Source organism: Oncorhynchus mykiss, chromosome 22, assembly GCF_013265735.2.
Source record: "Oncorhynchus mykiss isolate Arlee chromosome 22, USDA_OmykA_1.1, whole genome shotgun sequence".
NCBI lineage: Eukaryota > Metazoa > Chordata > Actinopteri > Salmoniformes > Salmonidae > Oncorhynchus > Oncorhynchus mykiss.
In genome coordinates, this window is record NC_048586.1 from 44,535,484 (window position 1) to 44,562,600 (window position 27,117).

Sequence of the window (27,117 nt, forward strand, 5' to 3'; positions counted from 1 at the left end):
TCTCATTATTATTCACAATAATAATTTAACAGAGAAATTATGTATTCGTTGTTTAAAAATTGCAACACAGATGCTTGCAGTTTTGCCACCTCACCACCAGGAGGTGCTGCAACACCTTCAGCACTTCCCACAGCTATGATCAAGGGTGCCAACAATTACGGACCTGACTGTATATTAGGCCACTCACTATAGGCTAGTCTGGGAGACAGAAGTTGTGAGCTGATTAGGCTAATGTTGATGAAACAACAGAAGTCAACACTTCCTCTGTACTGAGAACTGCTGTAATCATCAAGCGCTAAGCTAATGCATACAGAAAGCCAGCTATGTTATGTTCAGCTTGAAAGATGGGAAGTTGAATTCTTCCCATCTAATCCTTGTTGCTCAACTTCTCACAAAATTCTAGGTATTAGCGTCATTCAGAGAAAAATATAAAATGAGGACATTTCAAATAGCTGGTTCCTGTTTGAAGTTGAATCTGAATATTGACTGTGTTTGATTCACATTGACTGAACAGTAGCACATTGTCACTTTTTACAGTTTGGTCTAAAGAATGCCTTGAGCAGCTCCATGTAGGGACACTGAATGACACTGTGTCCAGCGGATTGGTGACAGACCCTAGTCAAACATCAGTTACCCAGCAGGACCTTGCTCTTGGTTCTTTTTACAACCAGGAGAAATGACACCAAACAAAGCCAATTGATAACACTGCAATGAACAGCATGCAAAAACATCCCCAGAATGCCTTTGCATGCAAGTCTCTTACTGCTACGTTAGAGGTGTTTACACTGACACATAAGAACAGACTGAGAAATAACCAGAATACATGGATTGGCTAGATCCTCTTTACCAATAGTGGGAGTTCATCCTCACACAGTTCTAGATGGCTTTAGGAAAATCTCAACTTCTTAATATTTGAATATCCAAACATGTCCTATCCTCAGTTCAAAACCAATCAAAACGGGCAAAAGGATAACATCAGCTAAAATGACAAAGAACATGTTGTAAAAGCGATGAGACTTTGGAGCTACGGTAACTCCAGTGGTGTCGTGGAGCCTGGACTCTAATTTCCCCCAAACATTTCCAAATGGCCCGGTGAAGGAAAAAGGCCCCCTTCGTGAACAATTCTATGAGAAGCAGTGACATACACTCTGAATGATCTAAAATGATGAAGCCCATATTGGTCTTTCACAGTCAGGCTAACCCAAGCTGTACTGTTCAGTAGGATAATAGTAGACCAACCCAAGCTGTACTGTTCAGTAGGATAATAGTAGACCAACCCAAGCTGTACTGGTCAGTAGGATAATAGTAGACCAACCCAAGCTGTACTGTCCAGTAGGATAATAGTAGACCAACCCAAGCTGTACTGTCCAGTAGGATAATAGTAGACCAACCCAAGCTGTACTGTCCAGTAGGATAATAGTAGACCTACTATTGAAACAGAAACTGAGCCAGAATTTCACAGGTTTCAGATTCTCTACAATTTTTTTTCAGATTTGTGTTCTCAAAGTCACAATTTTTTATTTGACTTATTTTACAGAAAAACAACACAATTGTATGTTCTAAGTCCATACCAATGCTTAAACCACATCAGGGAGACCACTTTTGAGGTCTAAGTAGAATCTAATACATTTTGATTTCTGAGAGCAGTTCCCCTTTAATTCAAGTGTGCAGGCACCTAGCACTACTGTTTGATTAGCACATGAGATGGAGTTTGCAAAATAAATAGCCACTGGATTGATGATATAATCATATCATTCTGACAGGTAGGCAGGCATAGGTTAGCTTTGTAGCTGGTTAACAATTAATAGAGAATGTTTTTGGGAAAGCCGTTCCATCTACCATCTATCATTAGCATCGCTATATTTTTCCTGTTCCTTAATTGTTTGAAACCTGGACGTTTTATTTCATATGATGAGGCATCTTACCTTGCTTCAAAGTAGAAGCCTAAAGACAAAATCCCACCATAGAAATGTGGAGGCAATTATTTTATAACGGCTTACTCATTATGCGTTCTCCTGGTTCTGTGAAGTGTATTTATTTAACCTTTATTTAACTAGGCAAGTCAGTTAAGAACTCATTCTTATTTACAATGACGGCCTAGGAACGGTAAGTTAACTGCCTTGTTCAGGGGCAGAGCGACAGTTGTTTTTACCTCGCCAGCTCAGGGATTCGATCTTGCAACCTTTCGGTTACATGTCCAACGCTCTAACCACTAGGCTACCCTGCCGCCCCCTTTCATTGTCTAGCAGCCAAAGGCATTATCCAAGTCATATTAACATCCCATAATAGTTGTTGCATCTTTAGATCTCTCCTCTTTATAACAGACATTTCTATCTCTGTCCATGACACCACGGTGCACATTTTAGAACAGTGTTTCTCGTGCCAATTGCATTTTGAAACATTCACACATAGGCCTCCTGCCGTGTGCACATTCAAACAATAGTTTATAAACATTTTAAGCTTAATAACATTCCAAATCTGTTCCATCAGCTCTAGTAATTGATAAGGTGCAATCCACTACACTACTTTGACACGTATCAGTGGCGATTAAGTGGGTATTAAGCAAAAACACTCCACTTTCAACACTGAATTAAACCCTTCAGTAAAATTAGATTATAGTCAAATCATCACGTCTTTCCTGTGTCAAGGATTGATAGAGGACGGTAATAAATCAGTGTAAATACCCTCTCTCACTCTCTTCTCTCCAGCTGTTAGAAAGATGTTGATGCTGCCTGCTCCAAGGCTGTCAAATCCAATAGGTCCATTATAAAATGTGATGGTTAAATCCCCTTAAATGGGACAGACTTAATTAGCCAAGACAAGACAACCCAAGGACAAAATAACACACAAATAAAAAAGTGATTGATGCAGTGCTTTACCATTAATCTTAGTCTCGTTTTCATTTTCCTTCATTAGAGCTGCACAGAGGAAGAGTACACGACTCCAAACAATATTGAGAATTTCAGATTGATCAGCTCTTTCTACAACAATTATTACGTTTTATAACATGGGGAGATATACTAGTAGGGCTGGGAATTGCCAGGGACCTCACGCCAGGGACCTCACGCCAGGGACCTCACGATACTTAGGTGCCGATACGATACGTGTTGCGATTCTATAGGTATCACGATTCTATATGTATGCTATTGAGATTAGATACTGCAATTCAATAGCGATTTCGGAGTTCCAAACATATTGCTCACCACATGTCTGCTGCAGAGGGACAAGAGAGAATACATGTTGAATTCAGGCTGTAGCACAACAAAATGTGGAATAAGTCAAGGGGTATGAATACTTTCCCAATGCACCAGCGCTTAGATTTACCATTAGGTGTGTTAAAATAGAGGCCCAAGTCTCAAAAAAGTCTCGTCAGTCAATCATATTTCATGGCTCACAGAGTTTGTCCCCCCCCCCCCCCCCCAGTGTTAGTTATGAAGATGAGATGTTAATGACGCATTACAGACCAAATTGAAGTGTCTAGAGTTTTGTTTGCATCTTCTACAGTCTTGTAAAGACAGGGGGGGTAACTGGAACAGGCGATGTAACATCCATACCATATTTTGAAGAAACGTTTTTGTAAAACGTGAACCTTACATTGGATCATCTTGAAACTTTCTCTGTAAAGGTTTTATATGGTCTATAATTGGTTTCTCTTTTTCAAATGTTAGTATCCATTTTCAGCGTTATGATATAAAATCAAATCAAATAACATTTTATTCGTCATGTGCACCGAATACAACAGGAGTAGAACTCACAGTGAAATGCTTACTAACAAGCCCTTAAACAACCATGCAGGTTTAAGAAAAATAAGGGTTAAGTATAATATTAAAAATATCAGTAACATCCCATAACGGTTGATGATGTGATGGATATTAATGATGTCAGTAACATCCATTACTGTTGTGGATGTGATTAATATTAATGATGTCGGTAACATCCCATAACGGTTGAGAATGTGATGGATATTAATGATGCCAGTAACATCCATTACTGTTGTGGATGTGATTAATAATGTCAGTAACATCCCATAACGATTGAGAATGTGATGGATATTAATGATGCGAGTAACATCCATTACTGTTGTGGATGTGATTAATATTAATGATGCCAGTAACATCCATTACTGTTGTGGATGTGATTAATAATGTCAGTAACATCCCATAACGGTTGAGAATGTGATGGATATTAATGATGCGAGTAACATCCATTACTGTTGTGGATGTGATTAATATTAATGATGCCAGTAACATCCATTACTGTTGTGGATGTGATTAATAATGTCAGTAACATCCCATAACGATTGAGAATGTGATGGATATTAATGATGCGAGTAACATCCATTACTGTTGTGGATGTGATTAATATTAATGATGCCAGTAACATCCATTACTGTTGTGGATGTGATTAATAATGTCAGTAACATCCCATAACGGTTGAGAATGTGATGGATATTAATGATGCGAGTAACATCCATTACTGTTGTGGATGTGATTAATATTAATGATGCCAGTAACATCCCATAACGGTTGAGAATGTGATGGATATTAATGATGTCAGTAACATCCCATAACGGTTGATGTGATTAATATTAATGATGCGAGTAACATCCATTACTGTTGTGGATGTGATTAATATTAATGATGTCAGTAACATCCATTACTGTTGTGGATGTGATTAATATTAATGATGTCGGTAACATCCCATAACGGTTGAGAATGTGATGGATATTAATGATGCCAGTAACATCCATTACTGTTGTGGATGTGATTAATAATGTCAGTAACATCCCATAACGATTGAGAATGTGATGGATATTAATGATGCGAGTAACATCCATTACTGTTGTGGATGTGATTAATATTAATGATGCCAGTAACATCCATTACTGTTGTGGATGTGATTAATAATGTCAGTAACATCCCATAACGGTTGAGAATGTGATGGATATTAATGATGCGAGTAACATCCATTACTGTTGTGGATGTGATTAATATTAATGATGCCAGTAACATCCATTACTGTTGTGGATGTGATTAATAATGTCAGTAACATCCCATAACGATTGAGAATGTGATGGATATTAATGATGCGAGTAACATCCATTACTGTTGTGGATGTGATTAATATTAATGATGCCAGTAACATCCATTACTGTTGTGGATGTGATTAATAATGTCAGTAACATCCCATAACGGTTGAGAATGTGATGGATATTAATGATGCGAGTAACATCCATTACTGTTGTGGATGTGATTAATATTAATGATGCCAGTAACATCCCATAACGGTTGAGAATGTGATGGATATTAATGATGTCAGTAACATCCCATAACGGTTGATGTGATTAATATTAATGATGCGAGTAACATCCATTACTGTTGTGGATGTGATTAATATTAATGATGTCAGTAACATCCATTACTGTTGTGGATGTGATTAATATTAATGATGCGAGTAACATCCCATAACGGTTGAGAATGTGATGGATATTAATGATGTCAGTAACATCCCATAACGGTTGAGAATGTGATGGATATTAATGATGTCAGTAACATCCCATAACGGTTGATGTGATTAATATTAATGATGTCAGTAACATCCATTACTGTTGTGGATGTGATTAATATTAATGATGTCAGTAACATCCCATAACGGTTGAGAATGTGATGCATATTAATGATGTCAGTAACATCCCATAACGGTTGATGTGATTAATATTAATGATGTCAGTAACATCCATTACTGTTGTGGATGTGATTAATATTAATGATGTCAGTAACATCCCATAACGGTTGATGTGATTAATATTAATGATGTCAGTAACATCCCATAACGGTTGATGATGTGATGGATATTAATGATGTCAGTAACATCCCATAACGGTTGATGATGTGATGGATATTAATGATGTCAGTAACATCCATTACTGTTGTGGATGTGATTAATATTAATGATGCCAGTAACATCCATTACTGTTGTGGATGTGATTAATATTAATGATGCCAGTAACATCCATTACTGTTGTGGATGTGATTAATATTAATGATGCCAGTAACATCCATTACTGTTGTGGATGTGATTAATATTAATGATGCCAGTAACATCCATTACTGTTGTGGATGTGATTAATATTAATGATGTCAGTAACATCCCATAATGGTTGATGATGTGATTAATATTAATGATGTCAGTAACATCCCATAAAGGTTGATGATGTGATGGATATTAATGTATTATATCTTAGCGTCAGAATCTTGTACATTCACCACATTCTGAGTTCTTATTCTGAGATGTATTATTCAGTCTTTTATAAAAGCAATTATTGATCATCTTAAAAATGTGTTCTAGCTAAAGCTTATCTTGGAAAATATATGCTGAAATAGGGCTGGGCGATAAATTAATATCAATAATTATCGAGGTAATTACTTCCCTCAGTAACGATATAAAAACATTTAGATTCATTTTCGATAATGTCGATATAGAATAATGAGTTACAGCAGTCCATTTCACCTGTGACGCAGCAGGAACGTGCAGAGAAGTAACAATATGCACGTGGAGAGGTACACACCCACTAAAAAACATTTAGTACCTCGAGTGATGGAGTAGCCACTATTAACCACGGAAAATGAGTGATTTTAGGCTAAAACAGTGGCGGTGATAGCCATGGAGAAGGAGCAGCTTCCAACAAAGAAATGATTGATAAAAAGGGTTCAACTGTTTCAGTCATTTGGAAGTGGTTTGGCTTTTTGAAGTCTCACCAAGAGCAGAGCAATGTTTGGTGCAAATTGTGCCGTAGACAGGTGGCTACGAAGTCTGGTAATACAACAAACCTTTTTCAACATACAGGAAGTTTGAGTTTATGCCACGGTATTGATAAACGCCCCTCAAGCACCAGCCAATCTAGGGATGTTTGCCCGAAGCAGTCAACACTGACAGCGTTTAGGCCCTACAAGCAAACATCGAAAAGACAAAAGACATCACAAGTGCTAGTATGCATTGCATTGCTAAGGACATGCTACCAATTAGCACAGTCGAAAAGGGAGGTTTCAAGAGGCTTATCATTTTAATTGACCCCAGGTACGTGCTCCCTGGCTGCAAACATGGAACAATTTTCCTCAAAGTATAATTTTATGTGTAGCTCACATAATAAAACATGTAAAATGTAACCTTTATTTAACTAGGCAAGTCAGTTAAGAACAACTTCTTATTTACAATGACGGCCTATCGGGGAACAGTGGGTTAAACTACCTTGTTCAGGGGTAGGACAGATTTTTACCTTGTCAGCTTGGGGAATCGATCTAGCATTCTTTCGGTTACTGGCCCAACGCTCTAACCTAGTGGTTTGTTCAGGCATTCTTGGGTCTGAAGCAGATATGCACTTTTTAAACATGATTTGATTAATATTGTGATAATTATCGTTAACGAATTAAAAAAATATATAGATATCGTGGTCATTTATTTGCCATATCGCCCAGCCCTATGCTGAAATGCATTTCATAAATCCCAGCAACTGTTCAAACAATAACCAAACAACATTGTAGCCACATACAGTGCATTCAGAAAGTATTCAGACCCTTTCACCTTTTTCCACATTTTGTTACATTACAGCCTTATCCTAAAATTTATTAAATAGTTAGTTTTTTTCTCTCATCAATCTACACACAATACCCCATAATGACAAAGCAAAAAAACGTTTTTCAAAATGTTTTGCAAATTAATAATAATAAAAAAAACTGAAATATTTCATTTACATAAGTATTCAGACCTTTTACTCAATACTTTGTTGAAGCACCTTTGGCTGTGATTACAGCCTTGAGTCTTCTTGGGTATGACGCTACAAGCTTGGCACACCTGTATTTGGGGAGTTTCTCCCATTCTTCTCAGCAAATCCTCTCAGTTCTGTCAGGTTGGATACATCTATATTCAAGTCTCTCCAGAGATGTTCGATCAGGGTTCAAGTCCAGGCTCTGGCTGGGCCACTCAAGAACATTCTGAGACTTGTCGAGAAGCCACTCCTGCGTTGTTTTGGCTGTGTGCTTAGGGTTGTTGTCCTGTTGGAAGGTGAACCTTCACTCCAGTCGGAGGTCCTGAGTGCTCCGTTCATCTTTCCCTCATCCTGACTAGTCTCCCAGTCCCTGCCGCTGAAAAACATCTCCACAGCATGATACTGGAATAGTCTTGGTGGTTCCAAGCTTCTTCAGTTTAAGAATGATGGAGGTCACCGTGTTCTTGGGGACCTTCAATGCTGCAGAAATGTTTTGGTACTCTTCCCCAGATCTGTGCCTCGACACAATAGTCTCGGAGCTCTACGAACAATTCCTTCGACCTCATGGCTTGGTTTTTGCTTTGACGTGCACTGTCAACAGCAGGACTTATATAGACAGGTGTGTGTCTTTCCAAAACATGTCAGAGGACTCCAATCAAGTTGTAGAAATATCTCAAGGATTATCAATGGAAACAGGATGCACCTGAGCTCCATTTCAAGTCTCATTGCAAAGAGTCTGAATACTTATGTAGAGTTGGCCGCCAGGCCAAACTGAGCAATTGGGGGAGAAGGGCCTTGGTCAGAGAGGTGACCAATAACCTGATGGTTACTCTGACAGAGCTCCAGAGATCCTCTGTGTAAATGGGAGAAACTTCCAGAAGGACAACCATCTCTGAAGCACTCCACCAAATCAGGCCTTTATGGTAGAGTTGATATCAACCTCAACTCTGTCCAATCAACTTCAACTCTGTCCTATCAACTTCAACTCTGTCCTATCAACTTCAACTCTGTCCTATCAACTTCAACTCTGTCCTATCAACCTCTACCCTGTCCTATCAACCTCTACCCTGTCCTATCAACCTCTACCCTGTCCTATCAACCTCTACCCTGTCCTATCAACCTCTACCCTGTCCTATCAACCTCTACCCTGTCCTATCAACCTCTACCCTGTCCTATCAACCTCTACCCTGTCCTATCAACTTCAATGTCCTATCAACCTCTACCCTGTCCTATCAACCTCTACCCTGTCCTATCAACTTCTACCCTGTCCTATCAATCTCAACTCTGTCCTATCAAACTTGGTGAATAAGTAAACTATGAACAACATCTGCACAATCGTAGGTTTGCAGAAATGCAAGGTGGAAATGTATGACTAAATTACTAAATTCAACAATGGTGCGCCACGCAGCTTAGCGGTTAGAGACTTGAGCCAGTAACCGAAAGATCTCTGGTTTCGAATCCCAGAGCCGACCAGGGTGAAAAATCTGTAGATTTGAGCTAGGCACTTAACCCTTAATGCTACTGTAAGTCACTCTGGATAAGAGAGTCTGCAGCTAAATGACTAAAATGTCAATGTAATACCACGCAGTATATCATCTCTGATATTTTATTAGCCATGTGACTGCGTAATAAATATAAATAAAACACTAATGCCACGGATCCTGTAAGGTATCCTTTTGCCTTGAGGACCTTCTGATAAACATAAAGGCATAATGGAGAACACTGAGCCAATGACCTCAACACTCTTCCTTATTCTTTCCAAATAGGCTATACTACCAAATGTTCGCTGTTGTAAAACTAGCTCTTAAACACCATACATGGTGTCAACAACATATTGTTGAACGTCTATGAACACACAGTCATACATCTCGGCAATGAGCCATCACATTGATGAGAAGTGAGCCATGAAGTCCCATGCACTGAAAACTGAGTGCATGGAGGAGAGAGACAACAGAGAACGTAAAACGGCATTAACACCATTGTTTCAGAGTGGGTGGAGGACAGTAGTAACGTGAGTGTTGTCTGGTAGGTTGCCAGGACTGCAGTAGATTGAACTGCATTGCCACTTATGGGCATACGCAGGACCATATCTGAATTGTGAATCACGTCATTTTATGTTATTTTTCATGTTTGAGCAATAAAAAAAAATGGTAGCATAAAAGTTAAGGAAAATGTTACATTTGTCAAATCCCTACACGAAAGCATTTCCTATCAACCTCAACCCTTTCCTATCAACCTCAACCCTTTCCTATCAACCTCAACCCTTTCCTATCAACCTCAACCCTTTCCTATCAACCTCAACCGTTTCCTATCAACCTCAACCGTTTCCTATCAACCTCAACCGTTTCCTATCAACCTCAACGCTTTCCTATCAACCTCAACGCTTTCCTATCAACCTCAACTCTGTCTTATCAACCTCAACTCTGTCTTATCAACCTCAACTCTTTCCTATCAACCTCAATCCTGTCCTATCAACCTCAACCCTGTCCTATCAACCTCAACTCTGTCCTATCAACCACACACCACACACATGAATCCTCAACTCTTTCCTATCAACCTCAACCCTGTCCTATCAACCTCAACTCTGTCCTATCAAACTCAACTCTGTCCTATCAACCACGCATATGAATCCTCAACTCTGTCCTATCAACCACACACATGAATCCTCAACTCTGTTCTATCAACCCCAACCCTGTCCTATCAACCTCAACTCTGTCCTATCAACCACACACCACACACATGAATCCTCAACTCTGTCCTATCAACCTCAACCTTGTCCTATCAACCTCAACCCTGTCCTATCAAACTCAACTCTGTCCTATCAACCACGCATATGAATCCTCAACTCTGTCCTATCAACCACACACATGAATCCTCAACTCTGTTCTATCAACCTCAACTCTGTCCTATCAACCTCACCTCTGTCCTATCAACCACACACATGAATCCTCAACTCTGTTCTATCAACCTCAACTTTGTCCTATCAACCTCAACCCTGTCCTATCAACCTCGCACATGAAACCTCTACTCTGTGCTATCAACCACGCCCATGAAACCTCAGCTCTGTCCTATCAACCTGATAAAATAATGTATATGTTGAAAGATTATAAAATAATTCCACTCTGAAACCTTATAATTGTATGAAATTGAGGTTGTCCTATCAACCTCAACCCTGTCCTATCAACCTCAACTCTGTCTTATCAACCTCAACTCTTTCCTATCAACCTCAACCCTTTCCTATCTACCTCAATCCTGTCCTATCAACCTCAACCCTGTCCTATCAACCTCAACTCTGTCCTATCAACCACACACAACACACATGAATCCTCAACTCTTTCCTATCAACCTCAACCTTGTCCTATCAACCTCAACCCTGTCCTATCAACCTCAACTCTGTCCTATCAAACTCAACTCTGTCCTATCAACCACGCATATGAATCCTCAACTCTGTCCTATCAACCACACACATGAATCCTCAACTCTGTTCTATCAACCCCAACCCTGTCCTATCAACCTCAACTCTGTCCTATCAACCACACACCACACACATGAATCCTCAACTCTGTCCTATCAACCACACACATGAATCCTCAACTCTGTTCTATCAACCTCAACTCTGTCCTATCAACCTCACCTCTGTCCTATCAACCACACACATGAATCCTCAACTCTGTTCTATCAACCTCAACTTTGTCCTATCAACCTCAACCCTGTCCTATCAACCTCGCACATGAAACCTCAACTCTGTGCTATCAACCACGCCCACGAAACCTCAGCTCTGTCCTATCAACCTGATAAAATAATGTATATGTTGAAAGATTATAAAATAATTCCACTCTGAAACCTTATAATTGTATGAAATTGATTAGAATCATAAATCTATAATCTGATGACGTGTGTAGTTTTAGTCAGAATTAGATTAAACAATGTATTTGTGTAGTGGAAAAACAAAGACTGTCTGAGCAAGGCGTAGCTTAGGATTTTAACTTGTATGTGTGTGCCGAGGTAAAAAACGAGAACAATTAAACTGTGTTTGGACCGACCTGGCTAGGCCTCTGAGGAACCTATGAGAGCATAGGGAGTACTTCTCAAGGTTTCCCTAATCTCGGGGGAATGGAGCCGTCGGCTGGGTAGTGATACACAGTGGTGAGGACTACGGAGAAGGATAAAACTCACCTACTGTTTGTGTGTATGTATGTGCGTAGGATACCTACTGTTTGTGTGTATGTATGTGCGTAGGATACCTACTGTTTGTGTGTATGTATGTGCGTAGGATACCTACTGTTTGTGTGTATGTATGTGCGTAGGATACCTACTGTTTGTGTGGAAGTATGTGATTAGGATACCTACTGTTTGTGTGGAAGTACAGTGCCTTGCGAAAGTATTCGGCCCCCTTGAACTTTGCGACCTTTTGCCACATTTCAGGCTTCAAACATAAAGATATAAAACTGTATTTTTTTGTGAAGAATCAACAACAAGTGGGACACAATCATGAAGTGGAACGACATTTATTGGATATTTCAAACTTTTTTAACAAATCAAAAACTGAAAAATTGGGCGTGCAAAATTATTCAGCCCCCTTAAGTTAATACTTTGTAGCGCCACCTTTTGCTGCGATTACAGCTGTAAGTCGCTTGGGGTATGTCTCTATCAGTTTTGCACATCGAGAGACTGACATTTTTTCCCATTCCTCCTTGTAAAACAGCTCGAGCTCAGTGAGGTTGGATGGAGAGCATTTGTGAACAGCAGTTTTCAGTTCTTTCCACAGATTCTCGATTGGATTCAGGTCTGGACTTTGACTTGGCCATTCTAACACCTGGATATGTTTATTTTTGAACCATTCCATTGTAGATTTTGCTTTATGTTTTGGATCATTGTCTTGTTGGAAGACAAATCTTCTTCCCAGTCTCAGGTCTTTTGCAGACTCCATCAGGTTTTCTTCCAGAATGGTCCTGTATTTGGCTCCATCCATCTTCCCATCAATTTTAACCATCTTCACTGTCCCTGCTGAAGAAAAGCAGGCCCAAACCATGATGCTGCCACCACCATGTATGACAGTGGGGATGGTGTGTTCAGCTGTGTTGCTTTTACGCCAAACATAACGTTTTGCATTGTTGCCAAAAAGTTCAATTTTGGTTTCATCTGACCAGATGATGACCATCTTCCACATGTTTGGTGTGTCTCCCAGGTGGCTTGTGGCAAACTTTAAACGACACTTTTTATGGATATCTTTAAGAAATGGCTTTCTTCTTGCCACTCTTCCATAAAGGCCAGATTTGTGCAATATACGACTGATTGTTGTCCTATGGACAGAGTCTCCCACCTCAGCTGTAGATCTCTGCAGTTCATCCAGAGTGATCATGGGCCTCTTGGCTGCATCTCTGATCAGTCTTCTCCTTGTATGAGTTGAAAGTTTAGAGGGACGGCCAGGTCTTGGTAGATTTGCAGTGGTCTGATACTCCTTCCATTTCAATATTATCGCTTGCACAGTGTTCTTCATGATGCTCTCTGCGCTTTTGACGGACCTCTGAGACTATCACAGTGCAGGTGCATTTATACGGAGACTTGATTACACACAGGTGGATTGTATTTATCATCATTAGTCATTTAGGTCAACATTGGATCATTCAGAGATCCTCACTGAACTTCTGGAGAGAGTTTGCTGCACTGAAAGTAAAGGGGCTGAATAATTTTGCACGCCCAATTTTTCAGTTTTTGATTTGTTAAAAAAGTTTGAAATATCCAATAAATGTCGTTCCACTTCATGATTGTGTCATCAAATCAGTTTTATATCTTTATGTTTGAAGCCTGAAATGTGGCAAAAGGTCGCAAAGTTCAAGGGGGCCGAATACTTTCGCAAGGCACTGTATGTGCGTAGGATACCTACTGTTTGTGTGGAAGTATGTGAGTAGGATACCTACTGTTTGTGTGTAAGTATGTGGGTAGCTATAAAATGGATGTCTTCGTATAATGGACTTCAGAACGTCCTGGTGAATAAACTGTACTATCTTTTTGCATAAGCCGAGTCTTTGACTAATTATTATTAAACCCATGGTCTTACAGATCTCGGGGATTGGTCAGAGCTATTGATTGTCAGCTATTATCATTGGGATTGAAAATTCTCGTGACACAACCTCAACGCTGTCCCATCAACCTCTACTGTCTTATCTTATCATGATTTCACCAGCCAGCAAAGCTCAAGAATGTCAGATGGTTTTTGTTTTCCTTCCAGAATCCAGTTTGGATTCAAACCATCCACTTGGAGACTTGTCAATAACGGTCTCTGTGAGTGGCTATGGCAGGGAATTCAGCATTGTTTTGTATGGAAGAGGATGACACAATATGGATTCAACAGTATGAGGTTTCACACCGCTATACACTATCAAGGGAGAGAATTTCATTGTATAATTAAAATAAATCTGAATTAGAGCCATCTGTGCAGACATCTGTTTCTTGACTTATCATGGTTCATTAAATTGAACTCTGGAGCCAGTCCAGCCCGCCTGCAGACAGTAAAGCAGGAGCACTGAGTAAACAACACTAATCATTAGACAAGAGGGTGATAGAAAGACTAAATATTGGTCACATGTCGTTATTAGTGTTCAGCTCAGTGAAATACTAAATCATAGTCCTCGCCACAAAGACTGCGACTGTTGAACAGCTTCTATCACCAGACCATCAGACTGTTGAACAGCTTCTATCACCATCAGACTGTTGAACAGGTTCTATCACCATCAGACTGTTGAACAGGTTCTATCACCATCAGACTGTTAAACAGGTTCTATTACCAGACCATCAGACTGTTGAACAGCTTCTATCACCATCAGACTGTTAAACAGCTTCTATTACCATCAGACTGTTAAACAGGTTCTATCACCAGACCATCAGACTGTTGAACAGCTTCTATCACCATCAGACTGTTAAACAGCTTCTATTACCATCAGACTGTTGAACAGCTTCTATCACCAGACCATCAGACTGTTGAACAGGTTCTATCACCATCAGACTGTTGAACAGGTTCTATCACCATCAGACTGTTGAACAGGTTCTATTACCAGACCATCAGACTGTTGAACAGTGCTATTGACCAGACTGTCCGTCATCATTATCACAGTGTTAGTGACCAGACTGTCAGTCATCATTATCAGTGTTATTGACCAGACTGTCAGTCATCATTAACAGTGTTATTGACCAGACTGTCAGTCATCATTATCACAGTGCTATTGACCAGACTGTCAGTCATCATTATCACAGTGTTATTGACCAGACTGTCAGTCATCATTATCACAGTGTTATTGACCGGACTGTCAGTCATCATTATCACAGTGTTAGTGACCAGACTGTCAGTCATCATTATCACAGTGTTAGTGACCAGACTGTCAGTCATCATTATCAGTGTTATTGACCAGACATCATTATCGCAGTGTTATTGACCAGACTGTCAGTCATCATTATCGCAGTGTTATTGACCAGACTGTCAGTCATCATTATCGCAGTGTTATTGACCAGACTGTCAGTCATCATTATCACAGTGTTAGTGACCAGACTGTCAGTCATCATTATCACAGTGTTATTGACCAGACTGTCAGTCATCATTATCACAGTGCTATTGACCAGACTGTCAGTCATCATTATCACAGTGTTAGTGACCAGACTGTCAGTCATCATTATCACAGTGTTAGTAACCAGACTGTCAGTCATCATTATCACAGTGTTAGTGACCAGACTGTCAGTCATCATTATCACAGTGTTAGTAACCAGACTGTCAGTCATCATTATCACAGTGTTAGTAACCAGACTGTCAGTCATCATTATCACAGTGTTAGTGACCAGACTGTCAGTCATCATTATCAGTGTTAGTGACCAGACTGTCAGTCATCATTATCACAGTGTTACTGATGGTCTGCTGCTCCAAGGGTGCTGCTGATCACCATTTCTGTTCCATAATTAAGCAGGTGGAAAACAGACCCATGTAGATCACATTACAGGAAGAGAACACAGGGGCTTCATTCCTATCAGGGAACAACTACTGCGTGATATTAACAGGTAATAAGCGCACAATGATTGGTTGACTGGGAGAGGTGAAGAAGGTGAGATGAACTGAACTACTGGCAATGAGGTTAATACAGATGAGACTCCATTTCATATGGTATCACTTTCATATGTGATGACAAAAGTATAGCATCCGCTTCCACTGGCACATTGTAACACCGGCACATTGTAACACCGGCACATTGTAACACCGGCACATCGTAACACCGGCACATTGTAACACCGGCACATTGTAACACCGGCACATTGTAACACCGGCACATTGTAACACCGGCACATTGTAACACCGGCACATTGTAACACCGGCACATTGTAACACCGGCACATTGTAACACCGGCACATCGTAACACCGGCACATTGTAACACCGGCACATTGTAACACCGGCACATGAGCAAACAGTCTTCCAATACTCACTCAGTTGGACAATAGAACTTAAATGGGAAGGCAATCATGTGACGTGGATGTGCATTGTAACTAGGCCTATACCAGCAGTCTGATTTGACAGTGAAAGGCCTGTGGAGCTAAAGGTAGTTCATTGTGAAGGTGTACTACAATAAAACAATACAAAAAGATTACTATTGCACCCTGAATATTGTATTTACAATAGAATAGAATGGCCTGAACATTTCATTAACGTGCAGTCTCGTTAAACCTGACGTTAAACAGGGTCCTTCAGAAGCACAGGCTCTCAGCTAACTACTATAATTGACTAATTAAAAAACAGCTCAAGGGTTCCAATTGTGTCACAATTTTTTTATGAAACAAGTCATCAGAAAGATGAAAAGGTCTCTGTGTTTAATAAGAGAGCTGGTCTAGGATCAGTTTTGCCTTCTAAATCACATGAATGAGAAGGAGGGACCTGACACTTGACCATCATGAAATGAAATGAGGACACCTTGAGCAGGTCTCCTCTCCTCAGTCCCCGAAAAATGAAAATCAATGACTAGTGCTACCAAAGCTTAATCTGTTCAGGGATGTGAATACCTACACACAGTTCTGACACACACACACTTAACCCACCAGACATGCCACCAGGGTTCTTTTCATAGTCTCCAAATCCAGAACAAATTCAAGAAAGAGTACAGTATTACATAGAGCCCTAATTGCATGGAACTTCCTTCCATCTCATATTGCTCAAATAAACAGCAAACCTATTATTTGTAAACAGATAAAGCAACACCTCGCGGCACAACGCCTCTCCCCTATCTAAGTTTGTCTGTATGCATTGATATGTAGGCTACATGTGCCTTTGAAAACAAAAATGTAGTTCTGTATTTGAGCTGTTCTTGTCTATTGATGTTCTGTATTATGTCATTCCCTACTATGTTTCATGTTCTATGTGTGGAACCCCAGGAAGAGTAGCTGCTGCTTTTGCAACAGCTAATGGGGATCCTAATAAAATACCATGTAGTGACAGGCAGATAATTACAACATTGTGATTGTGAAGCCCTCCCTCCAGGCAATGCCCTTTTGGTTCATTCAAGTCTGTGTTTAAACCTCACTGCAATGTCATATTCTGACCTTCATTGTATCTGGCTAAATTCCCTTATGGGATGGATTCTCATGCAGAATATCGTTGTAGGCTACTGCTCGGTGGGAAAAGGTTTTGTACACAGTGCATGACAATCACATGTGAGAAGGTATATAGTGACAGCGTGATGATGCAAGTTGTGTACGTCACTCACCAACTCATTTCTTCCTCATATAGACTACTTCACTTAATCGAAAGATAGTTTGACATTGTACAACTAAGACAACCATTTGAAATGAAGACATGAAATCATTGTAGTCCATTAGGCACTAGCAAATGCAGCGGAATTACTGTCATCGGTTTCTCAGGTAGGCATTGGTCAGGTGGGGCATAAACAGAAGTAGCCTTCCCTAGTGTCTGAGGATGCCTTGTTAACACTTGACTGGAAAGGCTTTTCTAGAAACAATTTGACTTAAATTACAAAGCGCAGGGCCGCAATTCACAAAGTACAGTTTGACCAAGTATGGAAAACATAGCTTACCGAGGTTTTATTGTACTGACCATGTCATTGCATTTTTTTGGCGCAGGAAATAAAATGAGACGACTTCCCTATTCAACTGAAAAACCCGCGCCCTTCTTCAAGACAGATGATAGCTAGAAGGTTCCGCGTTGAAACCCCTTGTGCATATAATAGATGATATAAAAGGTTTTGAACATAAGCAATGAAAAGTTTTAAAAAAGAAGAAAAAGTACTGTATATATCCGTTTTCTTGAATACAGTGAGACGGATGCTCACTGCTCCTCCCTGCAGCAAGGATGAGTTTTGGAGGGAAGAAATAACCGGACTGGATCCGCACGCGAGATGGACCAATGGCGCTTTCGCAAACCCAGGCACTGGATTTCTGTCAGCGCAGTAAACAAGTCACGACAAGACTGCTAAAGATATTTCCAAAATGAGAATAATTGGGGTTAGAAAGCTTGTACTAAATTCAAGCCTGCTTGAAACGCAGGGACTTTTTTGATTTTTTAGATTAGTCTCTTTATGGAAACAAACATAGTGAAACACAGTTTCACGTCAAACGTTATATTTTAGTGATGCTGGCTTAGAACATCTGATGTTCGTTATTATAGGTCCCTGTATGTGACGGTACTATAAATTCTACTCTTGCCAATAAAGTCTAGCGCATATGTAGAGTGACCAATAACTGCAAATGGATGCAGCAGTGGGATAACTGTTAGAAGCGTTCCCATGTTCGTACTGGGGTTTGTGAAGGAGGCATTTTACGATTGGGGAAATAGTATTGTATAATAGCATAGTACGGCCTCTGCCAAAAAGGTCTGGATCCTCATGACACAGGTGGTACCGTTTACACTATGGTTTCTGGTTTGAGCTAGAATCTGTGCTCCATTAAACAGTGGTGGGGGGGGGGTTACACTGAACTCACAATTGGTAAAAATGTAGAATTTCCATTTGTCCAGGATGAATGAGTCACCTCATTCCACCTCTCTCTTTGTGGAAGAGGATTAAAGCAATGCAGCAGTCTCTCCCAAGAATTAGACTGCCATCTTGTGGTTGTACTGTTAACCAAAGCCCTCAACTAGGCAAATGCAATTCTGTGGAATTTGTGACAAGCAAGTTTTATAGCCTGAACATATAAAAGTTTGTTTAGTGCCTACTCAAGCACTTTTTATAGCTACTGTTTACAGGCCTCCTGGGCCATATACAGCGTTCCTCATTGAGTTCCCTGAATTCCTATCAGACCTTGTAGTCATAAGAAGATAATATTCAAATTTTTGGTGACTTTAATATTCACATGGAAAAGTCCACAGACCCACTCCAAAAGGCTTTCGGAGCCATCATCGACTCAGTGGGTTTTGTCCAACATGTCTCTGTACCTACTCACTGCCACAGTCATACTCTGGACCCAGTTTTGTCCCATGGAATAAATGTTGTGGATCTTAATGTTTTTCCTCATAATCCTGGACTATCGGACCACCATTTTATTATGTTTGCAATTGCAACAAATAATCTGTTCAGACCCCAACCAAGGAGCATCAAAAGTTGTGCTATAAATTCACAGACAACACAAAGATTCCTTGATGCCCTTCCAGACTCCCTTTGTCTACCCAAGGACGTCAGAGGACAAAAATCTGTTAACCACCTAACTGAGGAACTCAATTTAACCTTGCACAATACCCTAGATGCAGTTGCACCCCTAAAAACTAAAAACATTTCTCACAAGAAACTAGCTCCCTGGTACACAGAAAATACCCGAGCTCTGAAGCAAGCTTCCAGAAAAATGGAACGGAAGTGGCGCCACACCAAACTGGAAGTCTTCCGACTAGCTTGGAAAGACAGTCCCGTGCAGTATGGAAGAGCCCTTACTGCTGCTCGATCATCCTATTTTTGCAACTTAATTGAGGAAAATAAGAACAATCAGAAATTTATTTTTGATACTGTCGCAAAGCTAACTAAAAAGCAGCATTCCCCCAAAGAGGATGGCTTTCACTTCAGCTGTAATAAATTCATGAACTTCTTTGAGGAAAAGATCATGATTATTAGAAAGCAAATTACGGACTCCTCTTTAAATCTGCGTATTCCTTCAAAGCTCAGTTGTCCTGAGTCTGCACAACTCTGCAAGGACCTAGGATCAAGAGAGACACTCAAGTGTTTTAGTACTATATCTCTTGATACAATGATGAAAATAATCATGGCATCTAAACCTTCAAGCTGCATACTGGACCCTATTCCAACTAAACTACTGAAAGAGCTGCTTCCTGTGCTTGGCCCTCCTATGTTAAAGATAATAAACGGCTCTCTATCCACCGGATGTGTACCAAACTCACTAAAAGTGGCAGTAATAAAGCCTCTCTTGAAAAAGCCAAACCTTGACCCAGAAAATATACAAAAACTATTGGCCTATATAGACCCCATCATAACACTGAGACTGCACTTGTGAAGGTGGTAAATTACCTTTTAATGGCATCAGACCGAGGCTTTGCATCTGTCTTCGTGCTCCTAGACCTTAGTGCTGCTTTTGATACCGTCGGTCATCACATTCTTTTGGAGAGATTGGAAACCCAAATTGGTCTTCACGGACAAGTTCTGGCCTGGTTTAGATCTTATCTGTTGGAAAGATATCAGTTTGTCTCTGTGAATGGTTTGTCCTCTGACAAATCAACTGTAAATTTCGGTGTTCCTCAAGGTTCCGTTTTAGGACCACTATTGTTTTCACTATATATTTTACCTCTTGGTGATGTCATTCGAAAACATAATGTTAACTTTCACTGCTATGCGGACGACACACAGCTGTACATTTCAATGAAACATGGTGATGCCCCAAAATTGCCCTCACTAGAAGCCTGTGTTTCAGACATTAGAAACGAACCTAACCTACCTACAACCTAACCTAACCAACAAAGCATTACATGGGCTTGCTCCTACCTATCTCTCTGATTTGGTCCTGCCGTACATACCTACACGTACGCTACGGTCACAAGACGCAGGCCTCCTAATTGTCCCTAGAATTTCTAAGCAAACAGCTGGAGGCAGGGCTTTCTCCTATAGAGCTCCATTTTTATGGAATGGTCTGCCTACCCATGTGAGAGACGCAAATTCGGTCTCAACCTTTATGTCTTTACTGAAGACTCACCTCTTCAGTGGGTCATATGATTGAGTGTAGTCTGGCCCAGGTGTGGTGAATGGAAAGGCTCTGGAGCAACGAACTGCCCTTGCTGTCTTTGCCTAGCCGGTTCCCCTCTTTCCACTGGGATTCTCTGCCTCTAACCCTATTACAGGGGCTGAGTCACTGGCTTACTGGTGCTCTTTCATGCCGTCCCTAGGAGGGGTGCGTCACTTGAGTGGGTTGAGTCACTGATGTGATCTTCCTGTCTGGGTTGGCGCCCCACCTTGGGTTGTGCCGTGGCAAAGATCTTTGTGGGCTATACTCGGCCTTGTCTCAGGATGTTAAGTTGGTGGTTGAAAGTATCCCTCTCGTGGTGTGGGGGCTGTGCTTTGGCAAAGTGGGTGGGGTTATATCCTTCCTGTTTGGCCCTGTCCAGGGGTATCATCGGATGGGGCCACAGTGTCTCCTGACCCCTCCTGTCTCAGCCTCCAGTATTTATGCTGCAGTAGTTTGTCGGGGGGCTAGGGTCAGTTTGTTATATCTGGAGTACTTCTCCTGTCTTATCCGGTGTCCTGTGTGAATTTAAGTATGCTCTCTCTAATTCTCTTTCTTTCCTTCTCTCTCTCTGAGGACCTGAACCCTAGGACCATACCTCAGGACTACCTGGCATGATGACTCATTGCTGTCCCCAGTCCACCTGGCCGTGCTGCTGCTCCAGTTTCAACTGTTCTGCCTGTGATTATTATTATTTGACCATGCTGGTAATTTATGAATATTTGAACATCTTGGCCATGTTCTGTTATAAATCTCCACCCGGCACAGCCAGAAGAGGACTGGCAACCCCTTATAGCCTGGTTCCTCTCTAGGTTTCTTCCTAGGTTTTGGCCTTTCTAGGGAGTTTTTCCTAGCCACCGTGCTTCTACACCTGCATTGCTTGCCGTTTGGGGTTTTAGGCTGGGTTTCTGTCCAGCACTTTGAGATATCAGCTGATGTACGAAGGGCTCTATAAATCAATTTGATTTGATTTAGTGACCATCCTAAATGTATCTACAACCAGCCACCACCATTACTACTGCAGACTAGTATTATATAAAAGTTTTTCAAAACCATACATACTCTAAAACTTTAACCACAAAAATACTTTTAAAGAGAAAGCAAGTACCATCAATTGTACTTCATGTACAATTACCATCTAGTTTATGTTCACTTCGCCAATATTCAACGCCGTCTCTATCACAGTAGGTGCCGCTGTTCAACAGCAAAGCACAGAGTATTTGCTAGTTGACACCATGGGGCACATATACTAGTTATCAGTGTAGTAACTAAGGTGATTTATCATTAATATATGACTCTGGCACAGTATATATATATATATATTTTATACACACACACACACACAGATTTCACCCCTCACCGGTCAAACTAAAAGCATATCCATTTTATATCTGAAGTCTGACCGTTGCTTTCCTGGTTCTATTTTAGACCCCACCCAACCCTAGCTGGTCCTTAATGTATTCTTATTGTATTTTTACCCCACCTCCGTCTTTCCAGCAACATTCTGAATTTGCAGCCCTGTTATACCCTTCAGCCCACTGGAAACAACAAGTAGGCTGCATTAAGAAAAGATAAAACCTGGGCAAAATACAACAAATCTAGTCTGCTAATAACATTGAGGAAAAACCTACAATATTTGACACTCATTAAAAACAAAAAATAAATTCACACACAAAATGCATTGGGTGTTTTTTTTATTGAGAACATATTAGGACCAATGCAGATTCAAACTATTCCTTAACATCAAAATATCAATCTTGGAGGAGAAAAGGACCACCACTGTCATCACCTTCAGCGTTAGTACAAAGAAACATCAAAGTAAGGTACAGAGATCACTGTCCGTAGTGTGGTCGTAATTTGGTCCTGTCATCATTTATGTCGGTTCAGTCATGTTGGAGGTCATGTCACTTAGGTCATCTCTGTAGGAACAAAAACATCAGCACTTTAAATATGGATTAAACTGTGTTGGTCTCTCCTAATGTGTTGCCCAGAGTCAGGTTAAGAAAAAAAAAAATAGGTATATTGTTTAGTCCTGCTATGTACTTACCTTATGTCTGCTGGTAACGCAACATACGGCTCTGGTAATTCAAGTATGTATAAAGAAAAACACAGCTTGTGGACACTCGCTGTCATTGATCGCTACAGAATTTAGTCTTAACCCTTGGAGACACTTACCTTGTTCTGTGTCCCTCTAATAGGTGCGTTGACGTTTGTGAGACTCCTCTTTGGGCGGATCAGCCCGCATCACCTTCATTTTAACGCCATTCACCATCTGACCATGTAGGGTCGCCATGGCATCATCAGCACTCTTTCTCTCTGCGTACTTCATGTAGCCCACATTCCGTCCAGGCACAAGGAAAACCTCAACCAGAGAGCCAAAACGGCTGTAGAAACAGAGAGAGAGAGGGGAATAAGTGATCGGCAGGAATTTTGACCTCCCCCCAATCATCAATACTCACAAGACCGCAACTATCCCTCTAGCCCAAAGTTTAAAAGGGAATAGCACAGTACAGAAAACCTTATAAACAATTTAAAGTATTTTATAAACTGTTGTTAGTTTAAAGAGTTTATCAGTAATAAGTCTTAATAAACGGTGTATTAATGAAAATAATGGCAAGTATCTCATACCAGAACACATCTTCAAGCACATCCATGGGCAGAGGCAAAGGTTTGAAGACCACAAATAGGCGTTCTTTCACCCGGCTGTCTGAGGGGGCCAACTTCTGGAGAGGTGGGAGTGCAACATCTGTCTGTACCCGGGGGCTCTGAGGAACAGCGGGTGATGGGTAGCCCTGACAACGACATATCATAAAGTTTGTTAGGAAGTTCAATCATCATCATTTTTTAAATTTTTTTAAATATTGGTTAGCTCTAGAAAGTACTAGAAAAGGCCTCGTTCCCTCAAGGTTAACCAAGTCAGTAACTTACAGTACTCGTCTTCCTAAGTGGTGGTGGGCCAGTAGGAGCATTGCACACGATAGACATCATCTGGGCTGCTACCAGCTGCATGGCCATCCTTCCCACCGGGCTGGAGACAACAAGAGGGTAAATAAGGACCTACCAACAACAACGACCTACCAACAACAACAACGACCTACCAACAACAACAACGACCTACCAACAACAACAACGACCTACCAACAACAACAACGACCTACCAACAACAACGGCCTACCACACCCGCAATAACATCTGCTAAACATTTGTATGTGACAAATAAAATTAGATTTGATGTACAATACCATGAAGTTACATTTCATCCTACCTTCTTCTGTCCTGCCCATCATCAATGTGAGTGACTACTAGACGGTTCCCAGGTGGGTACTCAAAGCCATCCAGTTTGTTTTTTGCATAGACAGCTGATCCAAGGTTGTTGTAGCGAATCATAGCTTGCCCTGAAAGGGTAAAAAATATATGTTTTAAACACTACTAGCCACCAATTCCTATGCAATACATCAGGTGTTGCATCTGAGGGAGTAACTGTGTGTTTTGTGGCTACCTGTGCTGAAACCATATGAATCCTGCTGCATCTCGCAATAATCCATCCCCGGGATCAGGTCAAAGAGGCTATAGACTTGATCTTGTGTGATGCTCGCCCTTGATGACACCATTAAGCACCTGGTGATGATGTCTGTGCCCCGCATGTCTCCCCTGGTATGAAAACCAGAGTCCACTACAAAATGGGAGGAAATAAAATGGCTTAGAATTTGCAGAAAAAACAATCATGGGTCTGAAGAAATTGTAGGTCTAATCACACCAATGGCAGGTACATACCAAATGGATAGGAAGTCATTCCTGGGTCACCCTGGACATGCTCTGCTCTGGCAGGGCTGAAGTAGTCGTTGTCTGGGGCTGGCGTTTTGTTCCTCGGCTCTGCAAGAATGGCCCTATATGCTGTTGTAAACAAAAAAATGATACAAACATGGATTACTAGATTGATAGTTTGGGTTTTCAGACATGTGATATGAATAAAAAGAGACAACTTACTCTTCTCACAGTTCTCTATGGCGGTGGCTGCCTGTGAGGGTTTGTGGTATCTCACATACCCCAGGCCCTTACTTTCTCCTGTGGTTTTATTCTTTACGATGATGCAATACTCAATGTCACCATATTCCTGTGAGAACAAATGAGTGATAAGCATAGGCAATTCCAATACGGTTTATCAGCCAAATACAACATGATCGAGGGTGATGAACTACCTTGAATGTTTCTTTCAAGTCGTCCTCAGTAAAGGTTTTGGGAATCATCACAAATATTCTGGTGAGCTCCTCATCCTCCACGTCTCGGTGGCTTCCGGAGGATCTCGCCTGGGCAATAAACACCTGGCAGAAGAGATAACTTAGCACGATTAATAAATATATAAAAAATACACACTCACACCAAACCTGACAGAAGAGAAAGAACCTACGCCAACAGGTGAGGTAAAGGCTTACGAGCCGCACCCCAATGATCAGGAAAATGACTGAGAGTATGATTCATGCCTTTTGCCCAATCCGTTTGCAGTATAAGGCTGGTATCTAGAAGTGGACTTGTGTGTCTGTCTTCCTCCCAGAGGGAGAGAGCACTACGCATTACAAGCAGTCTCATGCTGTGATCTCCAGAGCAGAGTGCTGCTGAAAGGAGGAATCCCCAGTGTCTGTCATGCACACGACGTGGTGCAACGCAGACAAGGCGTTCGAGCGCCAGACTGAGGAGACCAAGTCGGTCCTTCTGGTTGCACTTGGTATTTTGTCTTTGGAAAAAAAACGTTATATTGGGAGTTGTGCCTGTTGTCAGGGGGCTGGACTCATCATGGATATAACACATTTTAACATATTTTTGTAAATACTTTTAACACCTATTTTTTCTTCAAACTGCATTGTTGGTTAAGGACTTGTAAGTAAACATTTCACTCATGTGAACACCTTTTGTATTCGGCACGTGACACATACAATTATTTTATTTGACAGCATCCACCATTTTAAAGTAGTCAACTGGGTGGGGAATCCTATGAGTTGGGAGCAATTCGCCAATGAAGAAGAAAATGGAGTACCTTAAAACAAATACTGCCTCAGTGGCGCTGCCCATACTGTCACAGATGCTATATAAACGGTACAGATTCAAAAAGGAGTCCTCCATCTCCATGGCCTGCTCACACGCTTGTCTGCCCTCATTGGCTAGAATGGTCCCAACTGACCCTCCCCCCACCCCCCATCTTAAAAGACATGCAGTTCCAATAGTGGTCAAATCGACTATCTTGATAATATAATAGACCATCTGTAATCTGTCTAGGGATAAGATGCTAGTGCAATTTCTTACCCCATCCCATGTCACTTTTTTGGTCAACAAAATGTGCAAGGCACTTTTCGAACTTCGAAAGGCAGTATGCCCAACTCCTTCACCCAGCATGATACTACACAAATCCGCCGGGAAACCAAATGAAGAAGCACTAGCTACAATAAGTGTTAATAACACGAGCAAAGTCACTGAAGCCAGATTTCATACCTTGATTGGTTTGGTTCCTTCGACCAAGCATTTTCCATGCATTTCTTCCATAGCCGTACATGCCTCGGACGATTTGGTAAATTTCACAAAGGACACTCCTTTTGACTCCTTTGTCTGTTTGTCTTTGACTACCCAAACATCCTGAATTTCTCCAAAAAGAGAAAACTGCTCCCGGATCATGTCCTCAGTGATGGACTTACTTGTAACTAAAAACAAGCGACTATTTGGGGGATCATCGAGATCCGTCGACGGCCTAAATGCATCCTCCATTTTACCACCCTGAAAACTATCTCGCTAAGCTAACGTTAGCTAACAAGAGACACACACACTTGCGAAGTGGAGTCGACGATGATCCGTAAACAGTTATCGATAGTTTAAAGGTTTCACTTGTTCTGTCTACCACCGTTTAAATCAAAAAAATAATAATAGTATATTTTCTGTAGCGAGTGATGTTACGTTTGATACTGAAACTCCGAGAAATGCGTCGAAATTGCGGCAACGTACAAACGCCTGTCTCTCCTTTTCCGGAAGAAACACGTGATCAATGACGTCCAAAGATTCGTTTCGTCGAACAACCACCTGATTGGTTAGGTATAGCGATAAATAGTAAATGGCGTCTTTTTGTAGGCACTAACTCCGCTATGAATCTCGTACGCCCAAATA

The 27,117-nt window shown here is 40.9% G+C and overlaps 2 protein-coding genes across 4 annotated transcripts in view; both read right to left on the reverse strand.

Annotated features, from left to right (window-relative positions):
- LOC110502171 (oxysterol-binding protein-related protein 6) overlaps positions 1-18,124 on the reverse strand; it is a 78,890-nt gene extending 60,766 nt beyond the window's left edge. For 2 of the 3 annotated variants that reach the window (XM_036959396.1, XM_036959394.1), the window contains exon 1: positions 17,832-18,124. The gene's annotated coding sequence lies outside the window, so the exon portion shown is untranslated. The remainder of the gene's footprint in view (positions 1-17,831) is intronic. The other variant, XM_036959395.1, reaches the window with a different exon arrangement.
- Positions 18,125-22,647: 4,523 nt separating this feature from the next.
- Positions 22,648-26,992, reverse strand: rbm45 (RNA binding motif protein 45). Its single transcript, XM_021579791.2, has 10 exons — positions 26,455-26,992; positions 25,170-25,292; positions 24,958-25,084; positions 24,745-24,864; positions 24,470-24,643; positions 24,236-24,365; positions 23,899-23,998; positions 23,599-23,762; positions 23,146-23,354; positions 22,648-22,889 (listed from the first exon to the last, which is right to left on the reverse strand). The coding sequence occupies exons 1-9, from the start codon at positions 26,722-26,724 to the stop codon at positions 23,162-23,164; spliced, it is 1,401 nt and encodes a 466-aa protein (XP_021435466.1). The 5' UTR covers positions 26,725-26,992; the 3' UTR covers positions 22,648-22,889; positions 23,146-23,161.
- Positions 26,993-27,117: the final 125 nt, after the last annotated feature.